Source organism: Salvelinus namaycush, unplaced genomic scaffold (assembly GCF_016432855.1).
Source record: "Salvelinus namaycush isolate Seneca unplaced genomic scaffold, SaNama_1.0 Scaffold123, whole genome shotgun sequence".
Lineage (NCBI taxonomy): Eukaryota > Metazoa > Chordata > Actinopteri > Salmoniformes > Salmonidae > Salvelinus > Salvelinus namaycush.
In genome coordinates, this window is record NW_024057931.1 from 22536 (window position 1) to 39020 (window position 16485).

The following is a 16485-nucleotide window of genomic DNA, read 5'->3' on the forward strand; positions in this document are numbered from 1 at the left end:
GTGTGTGTGAATTCTCCTGAAATTAGTTAGACAAAGCACTAGCTAGAATGTTCACTTGTTGTAATCTGCTGTGGATTCTCAGAACCTCTTTCATTCTAGACTTCTTATGCAACATTACAGGCAGGCTACCATGCTTGTTGCTAAATCTGACTGCAGTTGTCACTGCTGGGAACTGCTTGGAGTTTCCTCATTTGTGATAGTGTATTGACTGATTTCATGACATTCTGCTGGCAGACTGTTCTGGCTGGCTGGTTTTCTGACTGCTCCTTCAGTTGCTTAAAAGCTGCTGAAGCAAAGAGAGACATCTACCCATTTCTAAATATACCCACCCAGCCAACCTGGCCCTGGTGCTGCTTAAAATACCCACCAGCTTTTATTGACTAGATCATTTCTCCTGTCTCTACATCTAGATCATTCTGTCATTCAACCTAGATAATTTCCAGTTGCTCCACATGTCTCTTGGCCCGCTAGCTGAGCCTTGTTGTCTCTTGGCCCGCTAGCTGAGCCTCGTTGTCTCTTGGCCCGCTAGCTGAGCCTTGTTGTCTCTTGGCCCGCTAGCTGAGCCTTGTTGTCTCTTGGCCCGCTAGCTGAGCCTCGTTGTCCCTTGGCCCGCTAGCTGAGCCTCGTTGTCCCTTGGCCCTGCTAGCTGAGCCTTGTTGTCTCTTGGCCCTCTAGCTGAGCCTCGTTGTCCCTTGACCCGCTAGCTGAGCCTTGTTGTCTCTTGGCCCGCTAGCTGAGCCTTGTTGTCTCTTGGCCCGCTAGCTGAGCCTTGTTGTCTCTTGGCCCGCTAGCTGAGCCTTGTTGTCTCTTGGCCCGCTAGCTGAGCCTTGTTGTCTCTTGGCCCGCTAGCTGAGCCTTGTTGGCCCTTGGCCCGCTAGCTGAGCCTTGTTGGCCCTTGGCCCGCTAGCTGAGCCTTGTTGGCCCTTGGCCCGCTAGCTGAGCCTCGTTGGCCCCTGGCCCGCTAGCTGAGCCTCGTTGTCTCTTGGCCCGCTAGCTGAGCCTCGTTGTCCCTTGGCCCGCTAGCTGAGCCTTGTTGTCCCTTGGCCCGCTAGCTGAGCCTTGTTGTCCCTTGGCCCGCTAGCTGAGCCTTGTTATGAGCTGAAGACATTAGGCTGTTTAGTGTGGGACTATCCTACCTGAGCTAATTCATTGATTTATTGGTATATCCATAATAAAGGAGGCCATGGTTACAGACTGGTGTTCATTACATTTAGAAGGTCAGCACAACCTGTGCTTGTCAGAATTGTATAATGATATTCTGACTGACACACATGAGTGAGTCTTTCTAGCGACAGAGACCGAAACAGCCAGCACACCACTCTGACGTAGTAGGGAACCAAACAGAAGCAAATGGAACCCAACGGGGAGGGACCTACCTGAATTTGTCCAATAGAAACTTGTTTTCGTTGCAAAATGATTTCCATTTAGATTAAATGGTTTCAGTTGTGAAATGTTTTCGACCTAATGATTTCTCCCCAGATCAGAGAGTGTTGTTTTACCGCTGTAATACACACACACACACACACACACACACACACACACACACACACACACACACAGCATGGGACCTTGTGGGGATCTATAATTGATTTCCATTCAAAATCATATTTTCCCTAACTGCTAACCCTTAAGCTGAAAATAGCCTTTGTCCTTGTGGGTGTGATCTTGTTTTACTGTCCTTGTGGGGACTTGAGGATGGAAGAACAAGACAGGGCACTGGTTTGGTGGGTGCCTTTTGTGTTGCAGGGCCTGAGGGCAGACTGGCAGGCAGCGTATTGTTGCTGACTCTACTGTCCCGGAAGTACAGATTGGTGTGTGTGTGAGAGACAGGGGGATTATCCTGCTTTCTGTGGCTGCTGACTGGGCCTGTGTATGTCTCCTCCCTTTTTCTCTCCCTTTTTTCCCCTTTCTGTATTTTCTCTCCCTTTTTCGTCTGTCCATTTTTGTGCGGCCAGGGGCGAGGCTGTAGTGGCCAGGGGCGAGGCTGTAGTGGCCAGGGGCGAGGCTGTAGTGGCCAGGGGCGAGGCTGTAGTGGCCAGGGGCGAGGCTGTAGTGGGTGGGATTGAGCTCTGGGACAAACGTACTTGTATAACCTATCGTCACTGAGGAGACTGCAGGCAGGTCTAATGTGACAGGGCCCGAGCAGAGCTCTAGTAGCTTTGATCTACCAAGGTGGGTGACTGGCCGCTGGGTAACAGAAACAAACAGCGACGGCGGCTGTCTCCCAAATGGCAGCCTATTCCCTTTACAGTGCACTACTGTTGACCAGGGTCCATGTAGGGGATAGGGAGCCATTGGGCTTTACAGTACACTACTGTTGACCAGGGTCCATGTAGGGAATAGGGAGCCATAGGGCTTTACGGTGCACTACTGTTGACCAGGGTCCATGTAGGGGATAGGGAGCCATTGGGCTTTACAGTGCACTACTGTTGACCAGGGTCCATGTAGGGAATAGGGAGCCATAGGGCTTTACAGTGCACTACTGTTGACCAGGGTCCATGTAGGGAATAGGGAGCCATAGGGCTTTACAGTACACTACTGTTGACCAGGGTCCATGTAGGGGATAGGGAGCCATTGGGCTTTACGGTGCACTACTGTTGACCAGGGTCCATGTAGGGGATAGGGAGCCATTGGGCTTTACGGTGCACTACTGTTGACCAGGGTCCATGTAGGGAATAGGGAGCCATAGGGCTTTACAGTGCACTACTGTTGACCAGGGTCCATGTAGGGAATAGGAAGCCATAGGGCTTTACGGTGCACTACTGTTGACCAGGGTCCATGTAGGGAATAGGGAGCCATAGGGCTTTACGGTGCACTACTGTTGACCAGGGTCCATGTAGGGAATAGGGGGCCATAGGGCTTTACAGTGCACTACTGTTGACCAGGGTCCATGTAGGGAATAGGGGGCCATAGGGCTTTACAGTGCACTACTGTTGACCAGGGTCCATGTAGGGAATAGGGGGCCATAGGGCTTTACGGTGCACTACTGTTGACCAGGGTCCATGTAGGGAATAGGGGGCCATAGGGCTTTACAGTGCACTACTGTTGACCAGGGTCCATGTAGGGAATAGGGAGCCATAGGGCTTTACGGTGCACTACTGTTGACCAGGGTCCATGTAGGGAATAGGGAGCCATAGGGCTTTACAGTGCACTACTGTTGACCAGGGTCCATGTAGGGAATAGGGGGCCATAGGGCTTTACGGTGCACTACTGTTGACCAGGGTCCATGTAGGGAATAGGGAGCCATAGGGGTTTACGGTGCACTACTGTTGACCAGGGTCCATGTAGGGAATAGGGAGCCATAGGGCTTTACGGTGCACTACTGTTGACCAGGGTCCATGTAGGGAATAGGGGGCCATAGGGCTTTACAGTGCACTACTGTTGACCAGGGTCCATGTAGGGAATAGGGGGCCATAGGGCTTTACAGTGCACTACTGTTGACCAGGGTCCATGTAGGGAATAGGGAGCCATAGGGCTTTACGGTGCACTACTGTTGACCAGGGTCCATGTAGGGAATAGGGGGCCATAGGGCTTTACAGTGCACTACTGTTGACCAGGGTCCATGTAGGGAATAGGGGGCCATAGGGCTTTACAGTGCACTACTGTTGACCAGGGTCCATGTAGGGAATAGGGGGCCATAGGGCTTTACAGTGCACTACTGTTGACCAGGGTCCATGTAGGGAATAGGGGGCCATAGGGCTTTACAGTACACTACTGTTGACCAGGGTCCATGTAGGGAATAGGGAGCCATAGGGCTTTACAGTGCACTACTGTTGACCAGGGTCCATGTAGGGAATAGGGAGCCATAGGGCTTTACAGTGCACTACTGTTGACCAGGGTCCATGTAGGGAATAGGGGGCCATAGGGCTTTACGGTACACTACTGTTGACCAGGGTCCATGTAGGGAATAGGGAGCCATAGGGCTTTACGGTGCACTACTGTTGACCAGGGTCCATGTAGGGAATAGGGAGCCATAGGGCTTTACGGTGCACTACTGTTGACCAGGGTCCATGTAGGGGATAGGGAGCCATAGGGCTTTACAGTGCACTACTGTTGACCAGGGTCCATGTAGGGAATAGGGGGCCATAGGGCTTTACAGTGCACTACTGTTGACCAGGGTCCATGTAGGGAATAGGGGGCCATAGGGCTTTACAGTGCACTACTGTTGACCAGGGTCCATGTAGGGAATAGGGGGCCATAGGGCTTTACAGTGCACTACTGTTGACCAGGGTCCATGTAGGGAATAGGGGGCCATAGGGCTTTACAGTACACTACTGTTGACCAGGGTCCATGTAGGGAATAGGGAGCCATAGGGCTTTACAGTGCACTACTGTTGACCAGGGTCCATGTAGGGAATAGGGAGCCATAGGGCTTTACAGTGCACTACTGTTGACCAGGGTCCATGTAGGGAATAGGGGGCCATAGGGCTTTACAGTACACTACTGTTGACCAGGGTCCATGTAGGGAATAGGGAGCCATAGGGCTTTACAGTACACTACTGTTGACCAGGGTCCATGTAGGGAATAGGGAGCCATAGGGCTTTACAGTGCACTACTGTTGACCAGGGTCCATGTAGGGAATAGGGAGCCATAGGGCTTTACAGTACACTACTGTTGACCAGGGTCCATGTAGGGGATAGGGAGCCATTGGGCTTTACGGTGCACTACTGTTGACCAGGGTCCATGTAGGGAATAGGGAGCCATAGGGCTTTACAGTGCACTACTGTTGACCAGGGTCCATGTAGGGAATAGGAAGCCATAGGGCTTTACGGTGCACTACTGTTGACCAGGGTCCATGTAGGGAATAGGGAGCCATAGGGCTTTACGGTGCACTACTGTTGACCAGGGTCCATGTAGGGAATAGGGGGCCATAGGGCTTTACAGTGCACTACTGTTGACCAGGGTCCATGTAGGGAATAGGGGGCCATAGGGCTTTACAGTGCACTACTGTTGACCAGGGTCCATGTAGGGAATAGGGGGCCATAGGGCTTTACGGTGCACTACTGTTGACCAGGGTCCATGTAGGGAATAGGGGGCCATAGGGCTTTACAGTGCACTACTGTTGACCAGGGTCCATGTAGGGAATAGGGAGCCATAGGGCTTTACGGTGCACTACTGTTGACCAGGGTCCATGTAGGGAATAGGGAGCCATAGGGCTTTACGGTGCACTACTGTTGACCAGGGTCCATGTAGGGAATAGGGGGCCATAGGGCTTTACGGTGCACTACTGTTGACCAGGGTCCATGTAGGGAATAGGGAGCCATAGGGGTTTACGGTGCACTACTGTTGACCAGGGTCCATGTAGGGAATAGGGAGCCATAGGGCTTTACGGTGCACTACTGTTGACCAGGGTCCATGTAGGGAATAGGGGGCCATAGGGCTTTACAGTGCACTACTGTTGACCAGGGTCCATGTAGGGAATAGGGGGCCATAGGGCTTTACAGTGCACTACTGTTGACCAGGGTCCATGTAGGGAATAGGGAGCCATAGGGCTTTACGGTGCACTACTGTTGACCAGGGTCCATGTAGGGAATAGGGGGCCATAGGGCTTTACAGTGCACTACTGTTGACCAGGGTCCATGTAGGGAATAGGGGGCCATAGGGCTTTACAGTGCACTACTGTTGACCAGGGTCCATGTAGGGAATAGGGGGCCATAGGGCTTTACAGTGCACTACTGTTGACCAGGGTCCATGTAGGGAATAGGGGGCCATAGGGCTTTACAGTACACTACTGTTGACCAGGGTCCATGTAGGGAATAGGGAGCCATAGGGCTTTACAGTGCACTACTGTTGACCAGGGTCCATGTAGGGAATAGGGAGCCATAGGGCTTTACGGTGCACTACTGTTGACCAGGGTCCATGTAGGGAATAGGGGGCCATAGGGCTTTACGGTACACTACTGTTGACCAGGGTCCATGTAGGGAATAGGGAGCCATAGGGCTTTACGGTGCACTACTGTTGACCAGGGTCCATGTAGGGAATAGGGAGCCATAGGGCTTTACGGTGCACTACTGTTGACCAGGGTCCATGTAGGGGATAGGGAGCCATAGGGCTTTACAGTGCACTACTGTTGACCAGGGTCCATGTAGGGAATAGGGGGCCATAGGGCTTTACAGTGCACTACTGTTGACCAGGGTCCATGTAGGGAATAGGGGGCCATAGGGCTTTACAGTGCACTACTGTTGACCAGGGTCCATGTAGGGAATAGGGGGCCATAGGGCTTTACAGTGCACTACTGTTGACCAGGGTCCATGTAGGGAATAGGGGGCCATAGGGCTTTACAGTACACTACTGTTGACCAGGGTCCATGTAGGGAATAGGGAGCCATAGGGCTTTACAGTGCACTACTGTTGACCAGGGTCCATGTAGGGAATAGGGAGCCATAGGGCTTTACAGTGCACTACTGTTGACCAGGGTCCATGTAGGGAATAGGGGGCCATAGGGCTTTACAGTACACTACTGTTGACCAGGGTCCATGTAGGGAATAGGGAGCCATAGGGCTTTACAGTACACTACTGTTGACCAGGGTCCATGTAGGGAATAGGGAGCCATAGGGCTTTACAGTACACTACTGTTGACCAGGGTCCATGTAGGGAATAGGGGGCCATAGGGCTTTACAGTGCACTACTGTTGACCAGGGTCCATGTAGGGAATAGGGGGCCATAGGGCTTTACAGTGCACTACTGTTGACCAGGGTCCATGTAGGGAATAGGGAGCCATAGGGCTTTACAGTACACTACTGTTGACCAGGGTCCATGTAGGGAATAGGGGGCCATAGGGCTTTACAGTACACTACTGTTGACCAGGGTCCATGTAGGGAATAGGGGGCCATAGGGCTTTACGGTGCACTACTGTTGACCAGGGTCCATGTAGGGAATAGGGAGCCATAGGGCTTTACGGTGCACTACTGTTGACCAGGGTCCATGTAGGGAATAGGGAGCCATAGGGCTTTACAGTACACTACTGTTGACCAGGGTCCATGTAGGGAATAGGGAGCCATAGGGCTTTACAGTACACTACTGTTGACCAGGGTCCATGTAGGGAATAGGGGGCCATAGGGCTTTACAGTACACTACTGTTGACCAGGGTCCATGTAGGGAATAGGGGGCCATAGGGCTTTACAGTGCACTACTGTTGACCAGGGTCCATGTAGGGAATAGGGAGCCATAGGGCTTTACAGTACACTACTGTTGACCAGGGTCCATGTAGGGAATAGGGGGCCATAGGGCTTTACAGTACACTACTGTTGACCAGGGTCCATGTAGGGAATAGGGAGCCATAGGGCTTTACAGTACACTACTGTTGACCAGGGTCCATGTAGGGAATAGGGAGCCATAGGGGTTTACAGTACACTACTGTTGACCAGGGTCCATGTAGGGAATAGGGGGCCATAGGGCTTTACAGTACACTACTGTTGACCAGGGTCCATGTAGGGAATAGGGGGCCATAGGGCTTTACAGTGCACTACTGTTGACCAGGGTCCATGTAGGGAATAGGGAGCCATAGGGCTTTACAGTACACTACTGTTGACCAGGGTCCATGTAGGGAATAGGGAGCCATAGGGCTTTACAGTACACTACTGTTGACCAGGGTCCATGTAGGGAATAGGGAGCCATAGGGCTTTACAGTGCACTACTGTTGACCAGGGTCCATGTAGGGAATAGGGAGCCATAGGGCTTTACGGTGCACTACTGTTGACCAGGGTCCATGTAGGGAATAGGGAGCCATAGGGCTTTACGGTGCACTACTGTTGACCAGGGTCCATGTAGGGAATAGGGAGCCATAGGGCTTTACGGTGCACTACTGTTGACCAGGGTCCATGTAGGGAATAGGGAGCCATAGGGCTTTACAGTACACTACTGTTGACCAGGGTCCATGTAGGGGATAGGGAGCCATTGGGCTTTACGGTGCACTACTGTTGACCAGGGTCCATGTAGGGAATAGGGAGCCATAGGGCTTTACAGTGCACTACTGTTGACCAGGGTCCATGTAGGGAATAGGAAGCCATAGGGCTTTACAGTGCACTACTGTTGACCAGGGTCCATGTAGGGAATAGGGAGCCATAGGGCTTTACAGTACACTACTGTTGACCAGGGTCCATGTAGGGAATAGGGAGCCATAGGGCTTTACAGTGCACTACTGTTGACCAGGGTCCATGTAGGGAATAGGGGGCCATAGGGCTTTACAGTGCACTACTGTTGACCAGGGTCCATGTAGGGAATAGGGGGCCATAGGGGTTTACAGTACACTACTGTTGACCAGGGTCCATGTAGGGAATAGGGGGCCATAGGGCTTTACAGTGCACTACTGTTGACCAGGGTCCATGTAGGGAATAGGGAGCCATAGGGGAAGCATCCAGAAGCAGCTTGTTCTGTTGATACAGCTTTGAGTCTCTGCTTCTCAACCATTAAGAGGTCATTAGCTGAATGTAGTTAACAGGATCAATGGTGCTTTTGAAGTCAATACAAGCCTGGAGAGAGAGAGAGAGACACACACACACACACACACACACACACACACACACACACACACACACACACACACACACACACACACACACACTGCAGTACAGTAGGATGACAACTGTTTCATTAATATAAATAAACTAGTAAGCTATGGGTCTGTGTTTTAGGTGTATCTCACATTCTGAACACACGCAGAGAGAAAGAGGTTGAGTCATTCTGAACAGAGAGAAAGAGGGGTTGAGTCATTCTGAACAGAGAGGGGGGTTGAGTCATTCTGAACAGAGAGGGGGGTTGAGTCATTCTGAACAGAGAGAGGGGGGTTGAGTCATTCTGAACAGAGAGAGGGGGGTTGAGTCATTCTGAACAGAGAGAGGGGGGTTGAGTCATTCTGAACAGAGAGAGGGGGGTTGAGTCATTCTGAACAGAGAGAGGGGGGTTGAGTCATTCTGAACAGAGAGAGGGGGGTTGAGTCATTCTGAACAGAGAGAGGGGGGGTTGAGTCATTCTGAACAGAGAGAGGGGGGGTTGAGTCATTCTGAACAGAGAGAGGGGGGGTTGAGTCATTTTGAACAGAGAGAGGGGGGGTTGAGTCATTTTGAACAGAGAGAGGGGGGGTTGAGTCATTTTGAACAGAGAGAGGGGGGGTTGAGTCATTTTGAACAGAGAGAGGGGGGGTTGAGTCATTTTGAACAGAGAGAGGGGGGGTTGAGTCATTTTGAACAGAGAGAGGGGGGGTTGAGTCATTCTGAACAGAGAGAGAGAGGGGGATTGAGTCATTCTGAACAGAGAGAGAGAGGGGGATTGAGTCATTCTGAACAGAGAGAGAGAGGGGGATTGAGTCATTCTGAACAGAGAGAGGGGGGTTGAGTCATTCTGAACAGAGAGAGGGGGATATTGAGTCATTCTGAACAGAGAGAGGGGGATATTGAGTCATTCTGAACAGAGAGAGGGGGATATTGAGTCATTCTGAACAGAGAGAGGGGGGATATTGAGTCATTCTGAACAGAGAGAGGGGGGATATTGAGTCATTCTGAACAGAGAGAGGGGGGATATTGAGTCATTCTGAACAGAGAGAGGGGGGATATTGAGTCATTCTGAACAGAGAGAGGGGGGATATTGAGTCATTCTGAACAGAGAGAGGGGGGATATTGAGTCATTCTGAACAGAGAGAGGGGGGATATTGAGTCATTCTGAACAGAGAGAGGGGGGATATTGAGTCATTCTGAACAGAGAGAGGGGGATATTGAGTCATTCTGAACAGAGAGAGGGGGGATATTGAGTCATTCTGAACAGAGAGAGAGGGGATATTGAGTCATTCTGAACAGAGAGAGAGGGGATATTGAGTCATTCTGGACAGAGAGAGGGGGGGTTGAGTCATTCTGGACAGAGAGAGGGGGGGTTGAGTCATTCTGGACAGAGAGAGGGGGGGTTGAGTCATTCTGAACAGAGGGGGGTTGAGTCATTCTGAACAGAGGGGGGTTGAGTCATTCTGAACAGAGGGGGGTTGAGTCATTCTGAACAGAGGGGGGTTGAGTCATTCTGAACAGAGGGGGGTTGAGTCATTCTGAACAGAGAGAGCGGGGATATTGAGTCATTCTGAACAGAGAGAGCGGGGATATTGAGTCATTCTGAACAGAGAGAGCGGGGATATTGAGTCATTCTGAACAGAGAGAGGGGGGATATTGAGTCATTCTGAACAGAGAGAGAGGGGATATTGAGTCATTCTGAACAGAGAGAGAGGGGATATTGAGTCATTCTGAACAGAGAGAGAGGGGATATTGAGTCATTCTGAACAGAGAGAGAGGGGATATTGAGTCATTCTGAACAGAGAGAGAGGGGATATTGAGTCATTCTGAACAGAGAGAGGGGGGTTGAGTCATTCTGAACAGAGAGAGAGGGGGGTTGAGTCATTCTGAACAGAGAGAGAGGGGGATTGAGTCATTCTGAACAGAGAGAGAGGGGGGTTGAGGAATTATAGGACTATTTCCCTCTATACCATTTGTATTTCATTAACCTTTGACTATTGGATGTTCCTATAGGCACTTTAGTATTGCAAGTGTAACAGTATAGCTTCCGTCCCTCTCCTCGCTCCTCCCTGGGCTCGAACCAGCAACACAACGACAACAGCCACCATCGAAGCAGCGTTACCCATGCAGAGCAAGGGGAACAACTACTAGAAGGCTCAGAGCGAGTGACGTTTGAAACGCTATTACCGCGCACCCCGCTAACTAGCTAGCCATTTCACATCGGTTACACCAGCCTCATCTCGGGAGTTGATAGGCTTGAAGTCATAAACAGCGCAATGCTTGAGGTACAACGAAGAGCTGCTGGCAAAACGCACGAAAGTGCTGTTTGAATGAATGTTTACGCGCCAGCTTCTGCCTACCACCGCTCAGTCAGATACTTAGATACTTGTATGCTTGTATGCTCAGTCAGATTATATGCAACGCAAGACACGCTAGATAATACCTAGTAATACCATCAACCATGTGTAGTTAACGAGTGGTTATGATTGATTGTTTTTTATAAGATAAGTTTAATGCTAGCTAGCAACTTACCTTGGCTTACTGCATTCGCGTAACAGGCAGTCTCCTTGTGGAGTGCAACGAGAGAGAGGCAGGTCGTTATTGCGTTGGACTAGTTAACTGTAAGGTTGCAAGATTGGATCCCCCGAGCTGACAAGGTGAAAATCTGTCGTTCTTTCCCTGAACAAGGCAGTTAGCCCACCGTTCCTAGGCCGTCATTGAAAATAAGAGTGTTCTTAAGTGACTTGCCTAGTTAAATAAACCTCTAGTTGGGTCATTCTGAACAGAGAGAGGAGGATTGAGTCATTCTGGACAGAGAGAGAGGGGTTGAGTCATTCTGGACAGAGAGAGGAGGATTGAGTCATTCTGGACAGAGAGAGAGGGGTTGAGTCATTCTGAACAGAGAGAGGGGGATTGAGTCATTCTGGACAGAGAGAGAGGGGTTGAGTCATTCTGAACAGAGAGAGGGGGATTGAGTCATTCTGAACAGAGAGAGGGGTTGAGTCATTCTGAACAGAGAGAGAGGGGGATTGAGTCATTCTGAACAGAGAGGGGGGGTTGAGTCATTCTGAACAGAGAGAGAGAGGGGGATTGAGTCATTCTGAACAGAGAGAGGGGGGTTGAGTCATTCTGAACAGAGAGAGAGAGGTTGAGTCATTCTGAACAGAGAGAGAGAGGGGGATTGAGTCATTCTGAACAGAGAGAGAGGGGGATTGAGTCATTCTGAACAGAGAGAGAGGGGGATTGAGTCATTCTGAACAGAGAGGGAGGGGTCCTATGAATTCAGGTTTATCAGGCTCTTACTCCCATTCAACTCTTAGTGTGTACTTCTCACTAAAGACTCAACTCACCCTCCCCTTTTCCTCTCTCCCTCCTTCTCCAGGGTCATCTTTCTGAGGGTTTGGTGACTAAATGGTACCGGTCTCCTCGCCTGCTGCTCTCCCCTAATAACTACACCAAGGCCATTGACATGTGGGCTGCCGGATGCATCTTCGCCGAGATGCTCACCGGGAAAACGCTCTTCGCAGGTCAGTCAAGCACAGACTCACACTGGTGACCCGTGAGGCAGGTGACTGTGCCACTGAACTATGGGGCAAAAATGTAGGCCACAGGCTTCATGGCACGTGGGTTCTGGCAGAGCTCACACACCTCACACTCTGACTGACATGGCGTAACTGATATGGGGCAGACAGTGAAGTGGTGCCACGGGGGTATGGATATGGAGCTGCTTATCTATATCGGTGTTAACTCTCGGGGGGGGGGGGTGTAACCTTGAACTGAGGTAACCTGGAGAGTTGGCTGGCTAACCTGAGGTAACCTGGAGAGTTGGCTGGCTAACCTGAGGTAACCTGGAGAGTTGGCTGGCTAACCTGAGGTAACCTGGAGAGTTGGCTGGCTAACCTGAGGTAACTTTGGGAGTTGGCTGGCTAACCTGAGGTAACTTTGGGAGTTGGCTGGCTAACCTGAGGTAACTTTGGGAGTTGGCTGGCTAACCTGAGGTAACTTTGGGAGTTGGCTGGCTAACCTGAGGTAACTTTGGGAGTTGGCTGGCTAACCTGAGGTAACTTTGGGAGTTGGCTGGCTAACCTGAGGTAACTTTGGGAGTTGGCTGGCTAACCTGAGGTAACTTTGGGAGTTGGCTGGCTAACCTGAGGTAACTTTGGGAGTTGGCTGGCTAACCTGAGGTAACTTTGGGAGTTGGCTGGCTAACCTGAGGTAACTTTGGGAGTTGGCTGGCTAACCTGAGGTAACTTTGGGAGTTGGCTGGCTAACCTGAGGTAACTTTGGGAGTTGGCTAACTGACTGAATCTTGTGCTTAGTGAACAGACAGAGAAGCATCAGGTCCTATTTTTAGAGTCTTTGGTATCACTCACTCGACCAGGGATCAAACCATCCTGTAGTAACCTGGTATATTTATGTTTACCAATAGGTTTGCTTCCCGCTATCCGTAGCTATTTCCTATGTCTGCCTATATAACTATGATTAAGAAAGCTTCAGGTAGCTTAAGCCAGGTGCATTAGAGAATGTAATTCTAAGTTACAATTAAATACTAAACCGTACTTAAGTCTCATGAGTCATAACTCTAAGAAGACTTTAAGGATACTACACATCCCAACCTTTCAATCTCACGGTGGACACTAACCACAAGGCCACTGAGTTGGTGATCCGACAGTCGGGTGTAAACAAACCCTGTGTTATCCTGTAATAACCCGTGTCCTGTGTTTTTAACCCTGTTTTGAACCGGTGTTCTGCAGGAGCACATGAGCTGGAGCAGATGCAGCTGATCCTGGAGTCCATCCCTGTGCTGAGAGAAGAGGACAGGCAGGAGTTACACAGTGTTATCCCCGTCTTCATACACAGTGACATGTCCCAGCCACACAACCCACTGGCCAAGCTACTGCCCGACGTCAGCCCACAGGGTGAGTGTAGACACACATTCACACTCGTGACGTAAACACACACACTGGACAAACTGATGCCTGACATCATACCACCAGGTGAACACACACAAACTAACACACTCCTATTCTATACCATATTGTAAAGCCCCATACATGCCACACTGCACCATGGTAAATGTTCCTCTTCCCTTCCAGCCCTGGATTTTCTGCAAAAGATCCTGACCTTTAACCCCATGGACCGTCTGACAGCAGAAGAAGCCCTAGCCCACCCCTACATGTCTGACTACTCCTTCCCCCTGGACGAACCCGTCTCCCTGCACCCCTTCCACATAGAGGATGAGGTGGATGATATCTTACTGATGGACCAGGGTCACAGCCACACCTGGGACAGGTACATGGAGACATACTGTATTCTACATACATACTTACAACTGGGTTCCATAGCTAGCTAGTTATAGAAGAGGGTTTCTTTACTGTGGATGTCAAACACAGGGGTTTGTGCTTGGGTTGTCTTAACCCTTTATCTCCCTCCTGCCATCAGGTACCGTGACAGCCAGCTTTCTGAAGGGGACTGGCACCTCCACACCCACAGCACTCTGGACACTGACGAGGTACAGGTGGACCCTCGGGCTCTGTCTGACCAAACTGACGAGGAGGAGGTCCAGGTACGGAGAGAAACACACACACACACACACACACACACACACACACCTTCCTCAAGTCACCACCCTAACCCCTGTCCCTCCAGGTGGACCCTCGTAAGTATGCAGACGGAGACCGGGAGTTCCTGGACGATCCTTCCTACGGCTACTCCTCCCTCTTCACTCCCGAACGCTCGTGGCCTGACCCCGATGACGAACACTTGGACCTTCACCACGAGAACAAGTACTGTGACCTGGAGTGTTCCCACACCTGTAACTACAAGGTGGCGTCTCCATCCTACCTGGATAATCTGATCTGGAGGGACAGCGAGGTCAACCACTACTACGAGCCCAAACTCATTATAGATCTGTCCAACTGGAAGGAGCAGCAGAGTAGAGAGAAACAGGCCCAGGCTGCAGGCAGAGACAAGGAGCACAAGGCCCAGAAGAGCAAGTGTGAGAAGAACGGCCTGGTGAAGGCTCAGATGGTTCTACAGGTAGAGAAGGGCCCCGTGGAGAAGGACTCCCAGCAAGAGAAGAACCAGACCCAGACTACTCAACAGAATCAAGGCTTTGACTTTGACTCCTTCATCGCCGGCACCATCAAACTGAGCCTGCGAACTGAGCCCAGCGACGTGGGACTCCTGGGGGACGTGGGCCTCCTGAGCGAGGTGGGCCTCCTGAACGAGGTGGGCCTCCTGAACGAGCTCAACTCGTCTGTGTCCCAGCTGGAGGCTCCGCGGTCAGGCTCCATGTCCAAAACCATCAGCCAGGAGAAGGAGGAGAAGTGTCTGGTCAACTTTGCTCAGGTCAGCATCACCGTGGGGACCGCTGGGTCTGGGGCGCGTCCCGCACACCCCTGGGAGAGCTTCGGAGGGGGGGAGAGGGTGGAGGAGCGGAGAGGTGGGTGTCTGATGGACGGGGCGGGGCGCTGGGACGTTGGGAAAGAGGAGCAGCTCCAGAAGGACAGCTCCTACACCAGCTACCTGGACAGACTGTTCAGCAGGAAGGACGAGGACAGCGGGGAGAGTGTTGCTAGCGCCGACACCCCAGAACCCGAGCCCTCGGATGTGGGAGGGGAGAGGGAACGGGACGAGGGGGGCTTCCTGGCGCGGAGCGGAGAAATCATGTTTAACATGCAGCTGGACTCTCTGGCGCTGCCGGGGTTCGATGCTACGACCGAAGTGCCGCTCAAATCCATCCAGGCCTCCCTCGCTCCCTCCACGGTCAAATCCATCCAGGCCTCCCTCGCTCCCTCCACGGTCAAGTGCTCTCCTCAGATCGCCCACACAACCTACAGCAGCTTCTTCAAGCATCTGAATTAGAAACATAAACGATACCATGCTCCTCACAGTGCAAGATCTCTAGGCTGGTTCTGTTCTGTTGTCCTTGTATTTTATTTCATTATGATAGTAATGTTATTTTACTTGAATCATTTCATACCTTATCGTATGGCTCCTTTTTAAAATATACACTTTTATTTTGTATTATTTTTTTTAGTTGTAGGAGTTAAAGGTAAAATAGACTGGGTTGAAAGTTGCTAACAGATCAAACGTCAGAGTTATTACCTCTGGGTTCACTGGGCCTACCTGAGTTGATCTCCCCAATTATCCCTCAGCATCCACAAACTGGCAGCATTTACACTGCACACTGAGTACTGTAGACTAAAGGAGAGGAGGAATGGGGAAGAGAGGTGGAGAATTGGATAGGAGATAATCGAGGGATATGAGAAGTGGTGCTATGCTAGCAGAACTGTTCATCCTGCAGCCTTCCCCTGAGCTCATCACTGATCTGAGACCTGGCTGAATAAGTGAAAGGAAAGTTTGCACCCTATTACTTAAACCAATCTGACCGTCTCAGATCAGTGATGTGGTCAACGCAGGAAGAGATGTATAGAAATCACAGCTTTGTATCTGTGCCATTCTGGTGTCTGTGACAGCATGGCCAGGGCCATTCTGGTGTCTGTGACAGCATGGCCAGGGCCATTCTGGTGTCTGTGACAACATGGCCAGGGCCATTCTGGTGTCTGACAGCATGGCCAGGGCCATTCTGGTGTCTGTGACAGCATGGCCAGGGCCATTCTGGTGTCTGTGACAGCATGGCCAGGGCCATTCTGGTGTCTGTGACAGCATGGCCAGGGCCATTGTGGTGTCTGTGACAGCATGGCCAGGGCCATTCTGGTGTCTGTGACAGCATGGCCAGGGCCATTCTGGTGTCTGTGACAGCATGGCCAGGGCCATTCTGGTGTCTGTGACAGCATGGCCAGGGCCATTCTGGTGTCTGTGACAGCATGGCCAGGGCCATTGAGGCTATCTCCATTTTAAAGTAGTATATTTTCTTCTTCTTTTGATGTTTGAAGAGTGTAACGCTAATATTGGTGACTTACCACCACCTGCAGTCTTCGAGTCTTGAACCAAATCGTGTTATTAATTTATTGTGGCCACTAGATGGCG

At 51.1% G+C, this 16485-nt stretch overlaps 1 protein-coding gene across 1 annotated transcript in view; it reads left to right on the forward strand.

Moving 5' to 3' along the window:
* LOC120036171 (mitogen-activated protein kinase 6-like) overlaps positions 1 to 16186 on the forward strand; it is a 30582-nt gene extending 14396 nt beyond the window's left edge. Inside the window, exons 4-8 of the mRNA XM_038982643.1 lie at positions 11873 to 12017; positions 13245 to 13409; positions 13587 to 13782; positions 13933 to 14056; positions 14140 to 16186. Of these exons, the coding sequence (XP_038838571.1) occupies positions 11873 to 12017; positions 13245 to 13409; positions 13587 to 13782; positions 13933 to 14056; positions 14140 to 15357 (1848 nt within the window). The 3' untranslated portion in view covers positions 15358 to 16186. The remainder of the gene's footprint in view (positions 1 to 11872; positions 12018 to 13244; positions 13410 to 13586; positions 13783 to 13932; positions 14057 to 14139) is intronic.
* The last annotated feature ends 299 nt before the right edge of the window (positions 16187 to 16485 follow it).